This window comes from Capricornis sumatraensis, chromosome 10 (assembly GCF_032405125.1).
Source record: "Capricornis sumatraensis isolate serow.1 chromosome 10, serow.2, whole genome shotgun sequence".
NCBI lineage: Eukaryota > Metazoa > Chordata > Mammalia > Artiodactyla > Bovidae > Capricornis > Capricornis sumatraensis.
In genome coordinates, this window is record NC_091078.1 from 16,939,951 (window position 1) to 16,956,482 (window position 16,532).

Sequence of the window (16,532 nt, forward strand, 5' to 3'; positions counted from 1 at the left end):
CATCTCTCTGGGACCATTTCCCATTATAGGGGAATGACTATCTGCTTCCTAATTGCTTCCTTTATTCCACTCTGGATTTGTTAACATGAAAATGTAAGTTTTCATTTGGCACATGTTAGTCACTTTCTGTGTGGGGTTCTGTACAAAATTTCAAACCAGAACTAAAAGATTGAAGGTCCTAGTGGTGGTATTAAATAAATATTTGCATATTAGTGACCATGCAGTGCTTCACAGCCATTTTCCTTTTTTGTGTTTGTAACAGCTTTGCTAGATCTCATTTTGCCTTTGAGATTATAGAGACAGAGAAGAAGAGAAATTAATGATCTGCCCACAATCTGGACTAAAATCTGAGGCTTCCTATTACAGATCTTGTCCCTTCTCTAACAAAATTCCGTTTTTCCTAACCATACTCTTCCTCTAACGCAGTCCTCTGGACCTGGTTTTCCAGTAGGCTCACTTGGGGGAACTTTTCAGAAATGTGGTTGTTGAGACCCTCTTCAAATCAACTAAATCAGAAGCTCAGTGGGTGGGTCCAGGCATCAGTAGTGCTTAAAAGTCTCCCCAGGTTTTTCTAATGTGCAGTGAAGCTTGCCAGCCACTGGGCTGGAAAAGTCTGCTTCATCAGTGTCTCTAGTTCTGTCCCTGAGTAATAGCTGGAGGAATTGGGGAGCCTGCCATGCCCGGAAAAATGGCTCTGTTCATGCTGAGTAACCACCATGTTTCTTATTTAACAACGGCAGATTTTTCTTTTCTTTCTTTCTTTTTTTGTTTTATGGAAAACATGTTTTGTTTTGGCTTTGTTTTCAAAATTAGTCCCTAACCTCTATCAGAGTTTCCCCATTCCCTTCACTGTCTTTTTTTTCTGTGAATTTTTCTTCTAGGTCAAATGTGACTCAACTTAAAATTTTTTTAAACTTTCCATTCTTCAAATTACCATCTTCTCCTCATTAAAGGAAAGAGACTTTCCTGAGACTTCATAGGTGTAATTCACAGTGTTGATTCTCTATGGTTAAGAGTGCAGACGCCACAAGCTTTAATAATTTAGCAAATCCACTCAAGAATGAATTGAAAGTTACAGTTCAGTGGCAGACATTGCTATATTCAAAACCAGGTACTGTAGGATAAAAGATAAAGCCATAACCTATCCTCAAGAAATATGTAGTCTGTAATAGTCTAATAAAACATATATCTATGCAAAGAACTATCTAATTTCATATCAATATTTATTGAGCACCCATGTGCCAGGCACTCTTCTAAATACTGGGAATACAAGAGTGAGCAAAACCAGCTGTCTGTTCTCATAGTGGAGAAAGACATAATAAATAATTATAATACAACTCACTCAACTTTGAGCCTCTTAAAAGCTCTGTCCTGCTCATCTTTGCCATCCTCTGTATGATGTCTCACAGGCAATTGTTTATCAGATGCATTGATGAATGTATAGTATGTACCCTCATAAAGACATAATAAACCTATTAGGTTATTTACTTTTCTTGTTTTCTGTGGATAATATTCATGTGGTCTCTTCTGTTCACATGTTCTTTCAGATACTTGAGAGTTGGACCCACATTGTGGTCTTCATAAAATGTCACATTCTAGGAACATTGATCCCAGAACCTTTGAGAAACTCGGAGAAGGCAATGGCACCCCACTCCAGTACTCTTGCCTAGAAAATCCCATGGACAGAGGAGCCTGGTGGGCTGCAGTCCATGGGGTCACTGAGGGTAGGACACGACTGAGTGACTTCACTTTCACTTTCCACTTTCCTGCATTGGAGAGGGAAATGGCAACCCACTCCAGTGTTCTTGCCTGGAGAATCCCAGGGATGGGGGAGCCTGGTGGGCTGCCATCTATGGGGTTGCACAGAGTTGGACATGACTGAAGCGACTTAGCAGCTACAGCAGCAACCGCAATTATTGGGTGTCCACCAAAACCACTATGTAGTATAGCATTCAAGATGTGGCCAGCCTTTTCCCTATTTCCTATCCCTCAAGACCCTATACATACCAGAGAAGAGAATATATTTCAGAGCATAACTGAGTAAATTCATTACTACTAGTTTTTAGAATGAGCCTGACAGCTTATTCTGGACTTTGACCTATTGTTCCAGTTAGGTTCAGTTTAGTGACTCAGTCGTGTCCAGCTCTGTGACCCCATGGACTGCAGCACGGCAGGCCTCCCTGTCCATCACCAACTCCCGGAGTCCAGCCAAACTCAAGTCCATTGACTCGGTGATGCCATCCAACCATCTCATTCACTGTCATCCCCTTCTCTGCCTGCCCTCAGTCTTTCCCAGCATCCGGGTCTTTTCAAATAAGTCAGCTCTTTGAATCAGGTGGCCAAAGTACTGGAGTTTCAGCTTCAACATCAGTCCTTCCAATGAACACGCAGGACTGATTTCCTTTAGGATGGACTGGTTGGATCTCCTTGCAGTCCAAGGGACTCTCAAGAGTCTCTCCAACACCATAGTTCAAAAGCAGTTCTTAGGCACTCAGCTTTCTTTATAGTCCAACTCTCACATCCATACATGATTAATGGAAAAACCATAGCCTTGACTAGGCAGACCTTTGTTGACAAAGTAATGTCTGCTTTTTAGTATGCTCTCTAGGTTGGTCATAACTTTCCTTCCAAGGAGTAAGCGTCTTTTAATTTCATGGCTACAGTTACCATCTGCAGTGATTTTGGAGCCCAAAAAATTAAGGTCAGCCACTGTTTCCACTGTTTCCCCATCTGTTTGCCATGAAGTGACGGGACCAGATGTCATGATCTTCGTTTTCTGAATGTTGAGCTTTAAGCCAACTTTTTCACTCTCTTCTTTCGCTTTCATCAAGAGGCTCTTTAGTTCTTCTTCACTTTCTGCCATAAGGGTAGTGTCATCTGTATATCTGAGGTTATTGATATTTCTCCCAACAACTTTGATTCCAGCTTGTGCTTTATCCGGCGCAGCATTTCTCATGATGTACTCTGCATATAAGTTAAATAAGCAGGGTGACAGTATACAGCCTTGATGTACTCCTTTTCTTATTTGAAACCAGTCTGTTGTTCCATGTCCAGTTCTAACTGTTGCTTCCTGACCTGCATACAGATTTCTCAAGAGGCAGGTCAGGTGGTCTGTTATTCTCATTTCTTTCAGAATTTTCCACAGTTTATTGTGATCCACACAGTCAAAGGCTTTGGCATAGTCAATAAGGCAGAAATAGACATTTTTCTGAAACTCTCTTGCTTTTTCAGTGATCCAGCAGATGTTGGCAATTTGATCTCTGGTTCCTCTGCCTTTTCTAAAACCACCTTGAACATCTAGAAGTTCACGGTTCACGTATTGCTGAAGCCTGGCTTGGAGAATTTTGAGCACTACTTTGCTAATGTGTGAGATGAGTACAATTGTGGGGTAGTTTGAGCATTCTTTGGCATTGCCTTTCTTTGAAATTGGAATGAAAACTGGCCTTTTCCAGTCCTGTGGCCACTGCTAGGTTTTCCAAATTTGCTGGCATATTGAGTGCAGCACTTTCACAGCATCATCTTTCAGGATTTGAAATAGCTCAACTGGAATTCCATCACCTCCACTAGCTTTGTTCATAGTGATGCTTTTTAAGGCCCACTTGACTTCACATTCCAAGATGTCTGGCTCTAGGTGAGTGATCACACCATTGTGATTATCTGGTTCATGAAGATCTTTTTTGTACAGTTCTTCTGTGTATTCTTGCCACCTCTTCTTAATATCTTCTGCTTCTGTTAGGTCTGTACCATTTCTGTCTTTTATTGCGCCCATCTTTGCATGAAATGTTCCCTTGGTATTTCTGATTTTCTTGAAGAGATGTCTAGTCTTTCCCATTCTATTTTTTTCCTGTTTTTTCGCACTGATCACTGAGAAAGGCTTTCTTGTTTCTCCTTGCTATTCTCTGAAACTCTGCATTCAAATGGGTATATCTTTGCTTTTCGCTTCTCTTCTTTTCACAGATATTTGTAAGGCCTCCTCAGACAGCCATTTTGCTTTTTTGCATTTCTTTTCCATGGGGTTGGTCTTGCTTCCTGTCTCCTGTACAGTGTCACAAACTTCCGTCCGTAGTTCATCAAGCACTCTGTCTATCAGATGTAATTCCTTGATCTATTTCTCACTTCCACTGTATAATCGTAAGGGATTTGATTTAGGTCATACCTGAATGGTCTAGTGGTTTACTGAGTACTTTTTATGTACAAGACATTTATTTGTCTTCTCCCTAATTATCACATCCTGCTCGGTGGGTAGGATCCCCATTTTTGAGATGAAAAATGCTTTTTCTGAACCTTCGTTATTTGTCTGAGAACACACAGTATCTTAAGAGGTGGCATTAGGATTCAAAGCCAGGCTATCTCATTCCAGAGTCCATAATCGCCCTACTAATGAATCTGTTTATTATCACTGTTCTCTATGATTTGAATAAGCAGAAGAGTTTGGAGTAAACAAGAAAAACAGTGTTACTAGACTGTAGCCTATCTCTTAGTGAGATAGCTAGAAAGGTAAATTATGAAACCAGGTTGTAGAAGACCTTGTATACGACACTAAGAAGTTTGGGGGTTTCCAATTGACACTGGGTGTCACTGATATTTTGTCAACAGTAGGAAGGAACATAGAAAGAAAAGTGATGTTTCAGGACATTTAGATTCTTAAAGAAATGTAACTAATAGAAATGGTATAACTTCCCCCTACTGCCAGGCAGCAACCAGTTGAAGAAACCTCTGGGCTTTGCAATGGGACGATGCTTTGTTGAAGCAAGACGAGCATAGTAACACCTCTGAAAGGGTACCCACTTGTTGACAGTGACCACATGGAGGGTGGGAGACTAGATGACAAGGGTAGAGAAAGAATTACTTTGTACTGTGCAACATATATTACCTAGTATAAAAATAATGTAAATGTTTTTTAAAACTAAATTTTAAAATTTGCAGAAAAATTGAGCAGATAATAGATTGGTGAGAAGCATAGCGTATAAGAAAGAAGGAAGGAGACTGTTCCTTTTCTTTAATGGGCCATAGAGGGAACTCAGGCAGTTGGGTTGATTATTGGCAGATGGATTTACTATGACCAGTTAGAAGACAACACAAGAGAATCATCATTACAGTGTGTCTATACCACCCATGACCTCTCAATATGAGATACTAAATTTACAGCTGACTCCAGAGGAAGCCAAATTTTCCTTCCTTCTCTTCTCATTCTACTATAACTGCCCTAAGTTTTATTGAGGTGTAATTGGCAATGGCAACCCACTCCAGTACTCTTGCCTGGAAAATCCCATGGACGGAGGAGCCTGGTTGGCTGCAGTCCATGGGGTCGCTAGGAGTCGGACACAACTGAGCGACTTCACTTTCTTTTCACTTTCATGCATTGGAGAAGGAAATGGCAACCCACTGTTCTTGCCTGGAGAATCCCAGGGATGGGGGAGCCTGGTGGGCTGCCGTCTCTGGGGTTGCACAGAGTCGGACACAACTGAAGTGACTTAGCAGCGTATGTAAATTAAGTGTACAATTCATCCATGAATGATTTTTTGTAAAGTGACACCCATCAATGATTTTTAGCAAATTTAGTAAATTTGCAGTCATTACTGCAATATCTAGTTTTAGAAGATTTCCATCACCCGAAAAAAGAGCCCTCATGCTAGTTTATAGTTAATACCCATTTCCACCCTAGTCTCACACAACCATAAATCTTCCTTTTGTTTCTATAGACTTGCCTTTTCTGGAAATTTCATATAAATGCATTCATATAATACTGAAGTCTTTTGTCTGGCTTCTTTTACTTATATTTTTAGGTTTATTCATACATACAATAGAATACTATTTACTGTCCATACAGTGGAATTGTTGTTCAGTCACTCAGTTCAGTTCAGTCGCTCAGTCGTGTCCGACTCTTTGCGACCCCATGAATCGCAGCACGCCAGGCCTCCCTGTCCATCACCAACTCCCAGAGTTCACTCAGACTCGCGTCCATCGAGTCTGTGATGCCATCCAGCCATCTCATCCTCTGTCGTCCCCTTCTCCTCCTGCCACCAATCCCTCCCAGCATCAGAGTCTTTTCCATTGAGTCAACTCTTCGCATGAGGTGGCCAAAGTACTGGAGTTTCAGCTTCAGCATCATTCCCTCCAAAGAAATCCCAGGGCTGATCTCCTTAAGAATGGACTGGTTGGATCTCCTTGTAGTCCAAGGGACTCTCAAGAGTCTTCTCCAATACCACAGTTCAAAAGCATCAATTCTTCGGCCATGTCCAACTCTTTGCGACCCTATGAGCTGCAGTACACCAGGTTTCCCTGTCCTTCACCATCTCCCCAAACTCATCTCCATTGAGTTGGTGATGCCATCCAACCATCTTTTCCTCTATCATCCCCTTCTCCTGCTTTCAGTCTTCCCCAGCATCAGGGTCTTTTCCATTGAGTCAGCTCTTTGCATCAGGTGGCCAAAGTATTGGAGCTTCAGCTTCAGTATCAGTCCGTCCAGTAAATATTCAGGATTTAGGATTATCTGGTTTGACCTCCTTGCAATCCATGGGACTCTAAAGAGTCTTCTCCAACATCATAGTTCAAAAGCATCAATTCTTCGGCACTCAGCCTTCTTTATGGTCCAACTCTCACATCTATACATGACTACTGGAAACGTCACAGCTTCCAGTGATGACTAGATGGACGTTTGTTGGCAAAGTAATGTCTCTGCTTTACTATGCAATGGAAGACTGTTTACTATCCATACAATGGAGTACTATTTACTATTCAGAAACACTGTTTACTATTCAGTATAAACTATATACTAATAGTTTATAACTTTTTATTACTGAATAGTAAATAATATTCCACTGTATAGATATTTATATCTTGTTTCTGCCATCACCAGTTGATGAACATTTGAATTGTTTCCAAATTGAGGCTGGTAGAAACATTTACATACAAATCTTGGATGTGCATCTATGTTTTTATATCTCTTAAGGAGATTCCTAGGAGTGGCTAGCTGGGTCATATAGTAAAATTTTGTGAAACATCCTTTTTAAGAAGTTTTCCATACTGTTTTCCAAAGTTACATTCCACAGCAATGCATGAATTCATTTTCTCCATATCCTCACTAAAAGTTGTTATTATCTGTCTTTTTGATTAGTCATCCTAATAGATATGTAGTGATATCTCATTGTGATTTTAGTTTGCATTTCTCTAATGAATGATGATCTGAAGCATTGTTTCATGTACTCTTTAGCCATTCATATATCTTATTTGGAAGATGTCTGTTCAGATCTTTTCTTTAATTGGGTTATTATTATCTCATTATTGAGTTGTAAGAGTTCTTTATATAATTCTAAGGAGAAGGCAATGGCAACCCACTCAGGTACTCTTGCCTGGAAAATCCCATGGATGGAGGAGCCTGGTAGGCTGCAGTCCATGGGGTCGCACACAGTCGGACACGACTGAAGTGACTTAGCAGCAGCAGCAGCAGCATGCAGTTACAAGCATAGTGTAGATGGATCCTAAACTACATATCGTGTGTAATTCATAAATGAGATTATCCTTACATAAAGAAATGATCCTCTTAAGTGTAGAATTAATGGACTTTTAGATATGCAGATGACACCACCCTTATGGCAGGAAGTGAAGAGGAAATAAAAAGCCTCTTGAAAGTGAAAGAGGAGAGTGAAAAAGTTGGCTTAAAGCTCAACATTCAGAAAACTAAGATCATGGCATCTGGTCCCATCACTTCATGGGAAATAGATGGGGAAACAGTGGAAACAGACTTTATTTTGGGGGGCTCCAAAATTACTGCAGATGGTGATTGCAGCCATGAAATTAAAAGACGCTTACTCCTTAGAAGGAAAGTTATAACCAACCTAAATGGCATATTCAAAAGCAGAGACATTACTTTGCCAACAAAGGTCCATCTAGTCAAGGCTATAATTTTTCCAGTGGCCATGTATGGATGTGAAAGTTGGACTGTGAAGAAAGCTGAGCGTTGAAGAATTGATGCTTTTGAACTGTGGTGTTGGAGAAGACTCTTGAGAGTCCCTTGGACTGCAAGGAGATGCAACCAGTCCATTCTAAAGGAAATCAGTCCTGAGTGTTCATTGGAAGGACTGATGCTAAAGCTGAAACTCCAATACTTTGGCCACCTCAAGCAAAGAGTTGACTCATTGGAAAAGACTCTGATGCTGGGAGGGATTAGGGGTGGGAGGAGAAGGGAATGACAGAGGATGAGATGGTTGGATGGCATCACCGACTCAATGGACATGAGTTTGGGTGAACTCTGGGAGCTGGTGATGGACAGGGAGGCCTGGCGTGCTGCGATTCATGGGGTCGCAAAGAGTCGGACACGACTGAGTGACTGAACTTAACTGAACTGACACAATATCCTTTCTGTGTTGGTGCTTATATTTAAGACTGTAAATCTCATCAGCTTTTGCACAGTTAATGTCTCTATTAGACTGTTTATAAAAGTATCTTCTATGGTTAATAAAATGTAAAGACTGCACCTGCTATTATGCTAGCTTTCATTCTTACATATTTTCACAGGGAACCTGCTTTAATGAATTTATTTTGAGAAGTTTTAAATCAAATTCTATGTCAGGATTTTACATTAATGTCCAATAGGAGGTTAGATTTGTTCAATGTTAAAATAGGTATTATGGTAACTTCCTCATCAGTTAAATTATTAATTTAAAGTATAACATGTTTTTTATTAAGAGAAACTAACTTATAGAGAAGTTTGGCTGCGAATAGATAACTGTTAAGGCCCTTTGTTGTACAGAATGCTGTGCTTTAATAAATCATGATGTTGTAATTTAAAAAAAAAGAGTTCTTTATATAATTCTGGATATAAATGCTTTATCAGATATATGATTTTAAAATATTTTTCCCAGTCTGTGATTTGTCTGTTTCCTCAGTATTTTTAAGCACAGAATTTTTAACCTTGATAAAATCTAATATATTAAATTTTTTTCTGTTTATGGATTGTGTTTTTGGTGTCATATCTAAGAACTCTGCCTTACCCAAGGTCATAAAGATTTTCTGGTTTTTTTGTGAACATTTTATCAGTTGCTTTTAGTTTTGAAAGACAATTCTGTCTGCTTGTTTAACAACTTCTCTAATGTTAAAATCATTTTAAAACAACATAAAGAAATACTTCTATTTAGAGTCTCAAAGTACTATTAATTTTATATATATTTTTTAGTCCAGTCATGTAAGTTCTTTCAGTTGGTTTGTTGAAAATCTGGTCACAGAATAAAATAACTCCTGCTTCTTCTATTTCCCCATAGTATATATTTTAAAAAATCCGTTTGATGCCAAGCCTAAGAGAAGGGTATTTCCTTTTGACTACTATATCTGCAGTTCAAGTCACTCAACAAAATATTGTACTTAAGCTATAGCCTTCTAAGTCCGAGCAACTCAACTTTCAAAAAGCCTGTCTTTGCACTTTCTATCCGTAAACTTCATGTTGCACTCTTATTCTAGCTTTATTCTAATAAATCTTTGGACTTTTTACTGAGGTAGTTACCAAGAAATAATAATTTTATGAATAGCATCACATTTTCTTTAAGGAGGCCTATCAAAATTTTAAGCTCTATAAGACCAAGACCCATATCCAAAGCAATTTTATTTTCCTCACTGTTCCTAGTAGAGTGCTAAGTGGTTAGTAAGTGCTCAATAAAAATTTTAATTATATTTATGTAGTAAAAGGAAAAATATTGCATATTTTTATTTAATAATGACTTAATATGATTTATAGTCCACTTTTTTGGTCATCAAATGAATAATCACTCAGTTTAGATTTTTCTGTCCTCTAATAATTCTCAACGTAAGCACTGTCATCTTTAATGTTTCACAGTAAATTAACTAACACACATTAGAGGTTGCCCTTTCAGTTTTAGGAATTTATGTTAACCTTTTAGCCTTAAAAATCCTTTCATAAACTCAGACACCAATGCTCCCCTACCCTGTGGAAATCCATATGTAAAATTTAAAAAGGAGAATAGCTTTAGCATGTCTTTTTTTAAATTTACCATTAAAAATATAGAACAAAATTTACCATTTTAACCATTTTCAAATGTACTAAGTACATTCATACTGCTGTGCAACCAAAACCATCATTCATCTCCAGAACTTTTTCATCTTCCCAAACTGAAACTCCATACCATTAAACAATAATTCCTCATTATCCCCCTCCCCACTCCGGGAAACCACCATTCTACTTCCTGTCTCTAGGAATTTGACTACTCTAGGTAATTCATATAAGTGGAATCATACAGTATTTGTCCTTTGTATTTTTTGTAATTTGTATTATTTCCCTTGACATAATGTGTTCAGAGTTTGTCTTTGTAGCATGTATCAGAACTTTTTTCCTTTTAAAGACTGAATACTCTTCCATTAATGTCTTTTGATAGAAAGAGAAGATGGTATTAGTGTATCCATTCATAAGCAGATGATGTAAAACCTGTGCTTCTGATCCAGTGGAATTCTCCTCGTATTATGTTATAGCCTAGTACTTACATTAGTTAGCATATTGTAGCATTTTTACAAGGAATGAACTCTACCTCTGGGTGCTCTAAGTCAAGACCATGAGAATGGCTTCAAGTTGAGAGGAAATTATTTAATATAGGCCTTCCAGTTCACCACCAAAAGTTATGGAACTTGGTACATACTAGGTGCTCCATAAATGTTTGAATGAATTTTTAAATAAGACGGACCACTGTTCATAATTTCCAAAAACTGGAAATAGCCCAAATAGAATAGTCACACAGTAGAATACTTACAGCAATAAAAGTGAATAAACTACAGACATACACAAAAATATTAAAAAATGTTAAAGACAGAAGCCGGAGACTTCCCTGGCAGTCAATTGCTTGCCTCCGTGCTTCTAGTGCAGGGAATGCAGGTTCAATCCCTGCTCAGGGAACTGGGATCCTACATGCCACATGGTGCGGCCAAATATATATGTATATTTTAAAGCCAGAAACCGTATATAATAGAATACATGCTGCATGGTTCCATCTATAAAATTCAAAAGTAGATATACTTAAACTCCTTAAACATATGTTAAAGGATGCATAAATAGAAAAGCTATTTTTTATGAAAGGCAAGGAAATGAATCTCCTAAAATTCAGAATGGTTTTTATATGAAGAGGCTCATGACTGTAAAGGGCCATTGTTGGGGAAGGGGAGGGAGGCTCCTGGGATGCTGACTAATCTGCTTCTTGACCTGAATTGAGTTTTTATGGGTGTAAAATTTCATTTTACAGAGTTTGTTCATTTGTATGTTTATGTTTTACACACCTTTCTATTTGATCCTCATATTCCATAGTTTTTAAATGTTTAAATTCTGTGATTCTAAGGGGAAAAACCAAGGGAATATTTCTTGCAAAGATGGGCACAATAAAGGACAGAAACAGTATGGACCTAACAGAAGCTGAAAATATTAAGAAGAGGTGGCAAGAATACACAGAAGAACTATACAAAAAAGATCTTCATGACTCAGATAACCATGATGGTGTGATCACTCACATAGAACCAGACATCCTGGAGTACAAAGTCAAGTGGGCCTTAGAAGCATCACTACAAACAAAGCTAGTGGAGGTGATGAATCCCAACTGAGCTATTTCAGATCCTAAAAGATGATGCTTTAAAGTGCTACACTCAATATGCCAGCAAATTTGGAAAACGCGGAAGTGGCCACAGGACTGGAAAAGGTCAGTTTACATTCCAATCCCAAAGAAAGGCAGTGCCAAAGAATGTTCAAACTACTGCACAATTACACTCATTTCACACGCTAGCAAAATAATGCTCAAAATTCTCCATGCTAGGCTTCAACAGTATATGAACCAAGAACTTAAGATGTTCAAGCTGGTTTTAGAAAAAACAGAGGAACCAGAGATCAAATTGCCAACATTTGTTGGATCATAGAAAAAGCAAGAAAGTTCCAGAAAAACATCTACTTCTGCTTCACTGACTATGCCAAAGCCTTTGACTATGTGGATCACAACAAACTGGAAAATTCTTTAAAAAAAATAGAAATACCAGACCACCTTACCTGCCTCCTGAGAAATCTGTATGCAGGTCAAGAAGCAACAGTTAGAACCAGACATGAAACAATGGACTGGTTCCATATTGGGAAAGGAGTACATCAAAGCTGTATATTGTCACCTTGTGGCATCATGCAAAATGCCAGGCTGGATGAAGCACAAACTGGAATCAAGATTGCCAGCAGAAATATCAATAACCTCAGATATGCAGATGACACCACTCTTATGGCAGAAAGTGAAAAGGAACTAAAGAGCCTCTTGATGAAAGTGAAAGAGAGGAGTGAAAAAACTGGCTTAAAACTTAGCATTCAAAAAGCTAAGATCATGGCATCTGGTCCCATCACTTCATGGCAAATAGATAGGGAAGCAGTGGAAACAGTGAGACTATTTTCTTGGGCCCCAAAACAGGTGACTGCAGCCATGAAATTAAAAGGCTTGCTCCTTGGAAGAAAAGCTATGACCTAGACAGCAGAGACATTACTTTGCCAACAAACGTCTGTCTAGTCAAAGATGTGGTTTTTCCAGTAGTCGTGTATGGATGTGAGAGTTGGACCATAAAAGAAAGCCGAGTGCCAAAGAATTGATGCTTTTGAACTGTGGTGTTGGAGAAGACTCTTGAGAGTCTGCTGGACTGCAAGGAGATCCAACCAGTCCGTCCTTAAGGAAATCAGTCCCAGGTGCTCATTGGAAGAACTGATGCTGAAGCTGAAGCTCCAATACTTTGGGCACCTGATGTGAAAAACTGACTTCTTAGTAAAGACCCTGATGCTGGGAAATATTGAAGGCAGGAGGAGAAGGGGATGACAGATGATGAGATGGTTGGATGGCATCACCAACTCTTTGGACTCGAGTTTGAGCAAGCTCTGGGAGTTGGTGATGGACAAGGAGGCCTGGCGTGCTGCTGTCCATGTTGTCACAAGGAGTTGGACACGACTGAGCAACTGAACTGAACTGAAGGGGGAAAACTAAGAAGATTATATGACATAATCATACAGTATTTTAGCTCTTAGTTAGATTGATAAAGATATCATTGGCCAGTTTCCTGGTATACTGTAGTCTATATTAAGTTTTCCTTTTTACTGAGTTACAGATATAAATTCCTAGGCTCTGTAGTTTGCGTGCATGCTTAGTCATGTCCAACTCTGTGCAACTCCATGGACTGTAGCCCACCTGGCTCCTCTGCCCAAGGAATTTTCCAGGCAAGAATACTAGAGCGGGTTGCCTTTTCCTACTCCAGGGGATCTTCCCCACCCAGGGATAGAACCCATGTCTCCTACGTCTCCTGACAAGTGGATTCTTTACCACTGTGCCACCTGGGAAGCCCAGGCTCTGTGGTTTGGGGAAATGGAAATCGGAAGAGGAGCAGTACTGGTTAGAAGCCTGTCAACATCTGCAGTCCATTAAGGACCTTATGCTTCATTACAATGCATTAACCTCAGTGTCTTTCCAGTGTTACTCACTTCTTTGGAATTGTATTCATTTCCATCCCAGCATGATGTGTGAGAAATGGGAAGCAGGCAAGTAGGACAGATCTTCCTTCCTCTAATATCTTTATCCAACTACTCTCTTGAGCCATCATAAAAGGTAGAATTAAAGATCAGCAAATCTTTGACTAGCTTTTGAAAAGAATTTCCTCATTCACAGAAATTTCATCAAATTAAAGTTACATGGCCAATTGCTTCATTGCTTCGTTAGTAGCTTTTAAATTGGTATCATGAACAACTTTCCCAGTTGCTTGGGTTCTGGTAAATCCTGAAACTATTCCCATGTATATCACTGACTTTGATGATTCTTTAATTAGCTTAAGCCTCAAAAAAGCTTGACTGCCCTATTGAGTAGATTATTAAAATGAAAGTCCTAATGGGTCTTACTTGTTAAGATGTATAACAAATCAAGTGGCTACAGCTCATTTAGAGAGTGTCACAACAGATACTGTGGCTAATTGGAGGATATAGTTAGAAATATTTTGATTAAAGATATCCACCCATCACTAAACAGCTTCATGTCAGATTTTACATATGAGGGGAAAGCAATTAGCTAGCATGCCTTTCTTAGGGTAAAATTCCAACGTTTTGTTCCCCTGTTGTTTGTAAATTTGACATTTCTTGAGTAATCTGTTGAGTCTCTGTTCCAGACATAGCATAAATTTCTGATTTATAGGCATGAGTAACTGCCTAGTCTTCTGCATTTTATGCTGCTTTTTGCACAGGTTCCTGCCTTACCTTACTGTTTTTCTTCTTTCAGGGGCTGACATTTCAGGAAGTGGAGAACTTCTTTACTTTCCTAAAGAATATTAATGATGTAGACACTGCATTGAGCTTTTACCATATGGCTGGGGCGTCTCTTGATAAAGGTAATGAAACCCAAAAGTGTTTTTTTGAAGCTATAAACAGTGAATCTGTAATCCATTAGGTGACTACCCTTCCTTAACAGAGATATGTGAATTTTTCTTGACATTGTTTTTGATTTGCTTTGTTTTGTTGACATTGAATGGGCCTTGCATTTCACCCTGAGAGGCCAAGTTCAACAAATACATTTTCTTGAGCTAAACACTAGTCAAGGCAGATGCCCATCTTTAAATGATTAGTCTTAGAAACGCATCTAAGCTGAGGACGAATGCATGGAATTTGGAAGTTCTCTTATCAGAGCCAGTCATGACATACAAAATGTGAAGCTAAAGTTGCTGTTCATTTTAATTCATTCTTTGTTAGGAAGGAATAGTTTGGTTTCTTTTTCATGTTAGTTTTTGTGTTTTTCTTTAAAGATAAAATCATGAGTCTGAGAATAGCACCTCCACTGGCTTACTTCATACAACTTCAGTTCCAGTTTGTACAGGCAATGGGAGCGAGCAGAGCAATTGCAAGCAGTTTTTCCCAATATTATGAAAAACTTCAAACATACACAGTAGTTTAATTATTCAGAGAACATCCATATGTCCAGCTCAGTTAACATTTTGCTATATTTCTCTGATATCTGTGCATATATTCATCCTTCTGTTTATCAGTTCCTCATTTTTTTTGATGGTTCGTTAGAGACATAAGTGTACATCACTCCGAAGTACTTCAGCATGAATAGTTCAATAGTGGTTTACAGTTCCCTTGTGCCCTTTTGCAGTTAATTTCTGCCCCTAGTTATCAAGAGGCAACCTTAATTCTGTATATTTTTCCACCGTAGATTAATTTTGTTTGTTCTAGAACTTCATACAAACGGAATTGTACCATGAACACTCAGTTTCTCTTAGCCTGTGTTTGAGATCCACCCACGTTGTTACGCATACAGTAGTTTGTTTTGTTCCTTTTTTATGAATAGTAATCTATTGTGTGACTATTCCAAAATTTGTTTATCCTTTCTTCTGTTGGGCACCTTAGCTGTTGCCAGTTATTGGCTATCTTGAATCAAGCCACTATGAACATTCTTGTGTTAATCTTTTTGAGGATACATATTGTCACTTTTCTCGGATAAATACCTAGGAGTATATTGCTGAGTACAGAGAAAGGTGAGTATTTCTTTTATTTAAAAAAAAAAAAACTTTCAGACACTTTTCCACAATGTATCTTTTATTCTTGTGATTCTGGAATGTACATTAAAGTGTCTCATTGTATTTTTAATTTGTACTTCCCTGATGACCTCTGCTATTGAGCAGCTTTTTGTGTTCTCATCTTTCAGATACCTTCTTTGGTGAAGTGTCTGTTCAGATCTTTTGCCCATTTTTATAAGTTGCTTGTCTTATTGAATTGTGGAAGTTCTTGTTATGTTCTAATATAAATCCTATATCAGGTATATATATTTTGTGAATAGTTTCCTAGTCTTGGCTTGCCTGTTCACTTTTTCATGAGGTCTTTTGAGTAGTGGAAATTCTTCTTTTTAATAAAGTTTAATTTATCAAATTTTTTTGATTATTACTTTCTCATCCTAATAAACCTTTGTGCTTGATTGCTCATTTGTGTCCTACTCTTTGCGGCCCCATGGGCGGTAGCCCTCCAGACTCCTCTGCCCATGGAATTTTCCAGGCAAGAATACTGGATAGGGTGCCATTTCTTAGTCCTGGGGATCTTCCCAACCCAGAAATCAGACCTGAGCCCCTTGTGTCTCCTGCACAAGATAGGTTTTTTTCATTTCCAAATATTTTATTTTTCTAGATATACTCTTGTTTTTTATTTCTAATTTAATTCTATTGTGGTCAGAATACACACTATAAAATTTCAGTTCATTAAAATGGGCTGAGAACTTGTTTTATGACCCAGAATTTGGTTAGTTTTTTTTTTTAATGAATGTTTCATATACATGGGAAAAGAATGTGCATTCTTTTGAATGTAACGTTACAAAAATGTCAGGTCAAAGTGGGTTGATAGTATTCAGATCTTATATGTCCTGATTTTTTTGTCTAGTTGCTCTTAGTAAGATTGAAATGTTAAAATCTCTAAATATGATGTGTGAATTTGTCTGTTTTTCCCTTTAAATGGTGTCAGTCTTTACTTCATGAATTTTGAGTTCTAGTATTAAGTACATACA

The 16,532-nt window shown here is 38.4% G+C and overlaps 1 protein-coding gene across 1 annotated transcript in view; it reads left to right on the plus strand.

Annotated features, from left to right (window-relative positions):
- The window catches only part of MICU1 (mitochondrial calcium uptake 1), a 226,668-nt gene that overhangs the window by 188,478 nt on the left and 21,658 nt on the right, over window positions 1-16,532 (plus strand). Inside the window, exon 12 of the mRNA XM_068982144.1 lies at window positions 14,265-14,373. Within this exon, the coding sequence (XP_068838245.1) occupies window positions 14,265-14,373 (109 nt within the window). The remainder of the gene's footprint in view (window positions 1-14,264; window positions 14,374-16,532) is intronic.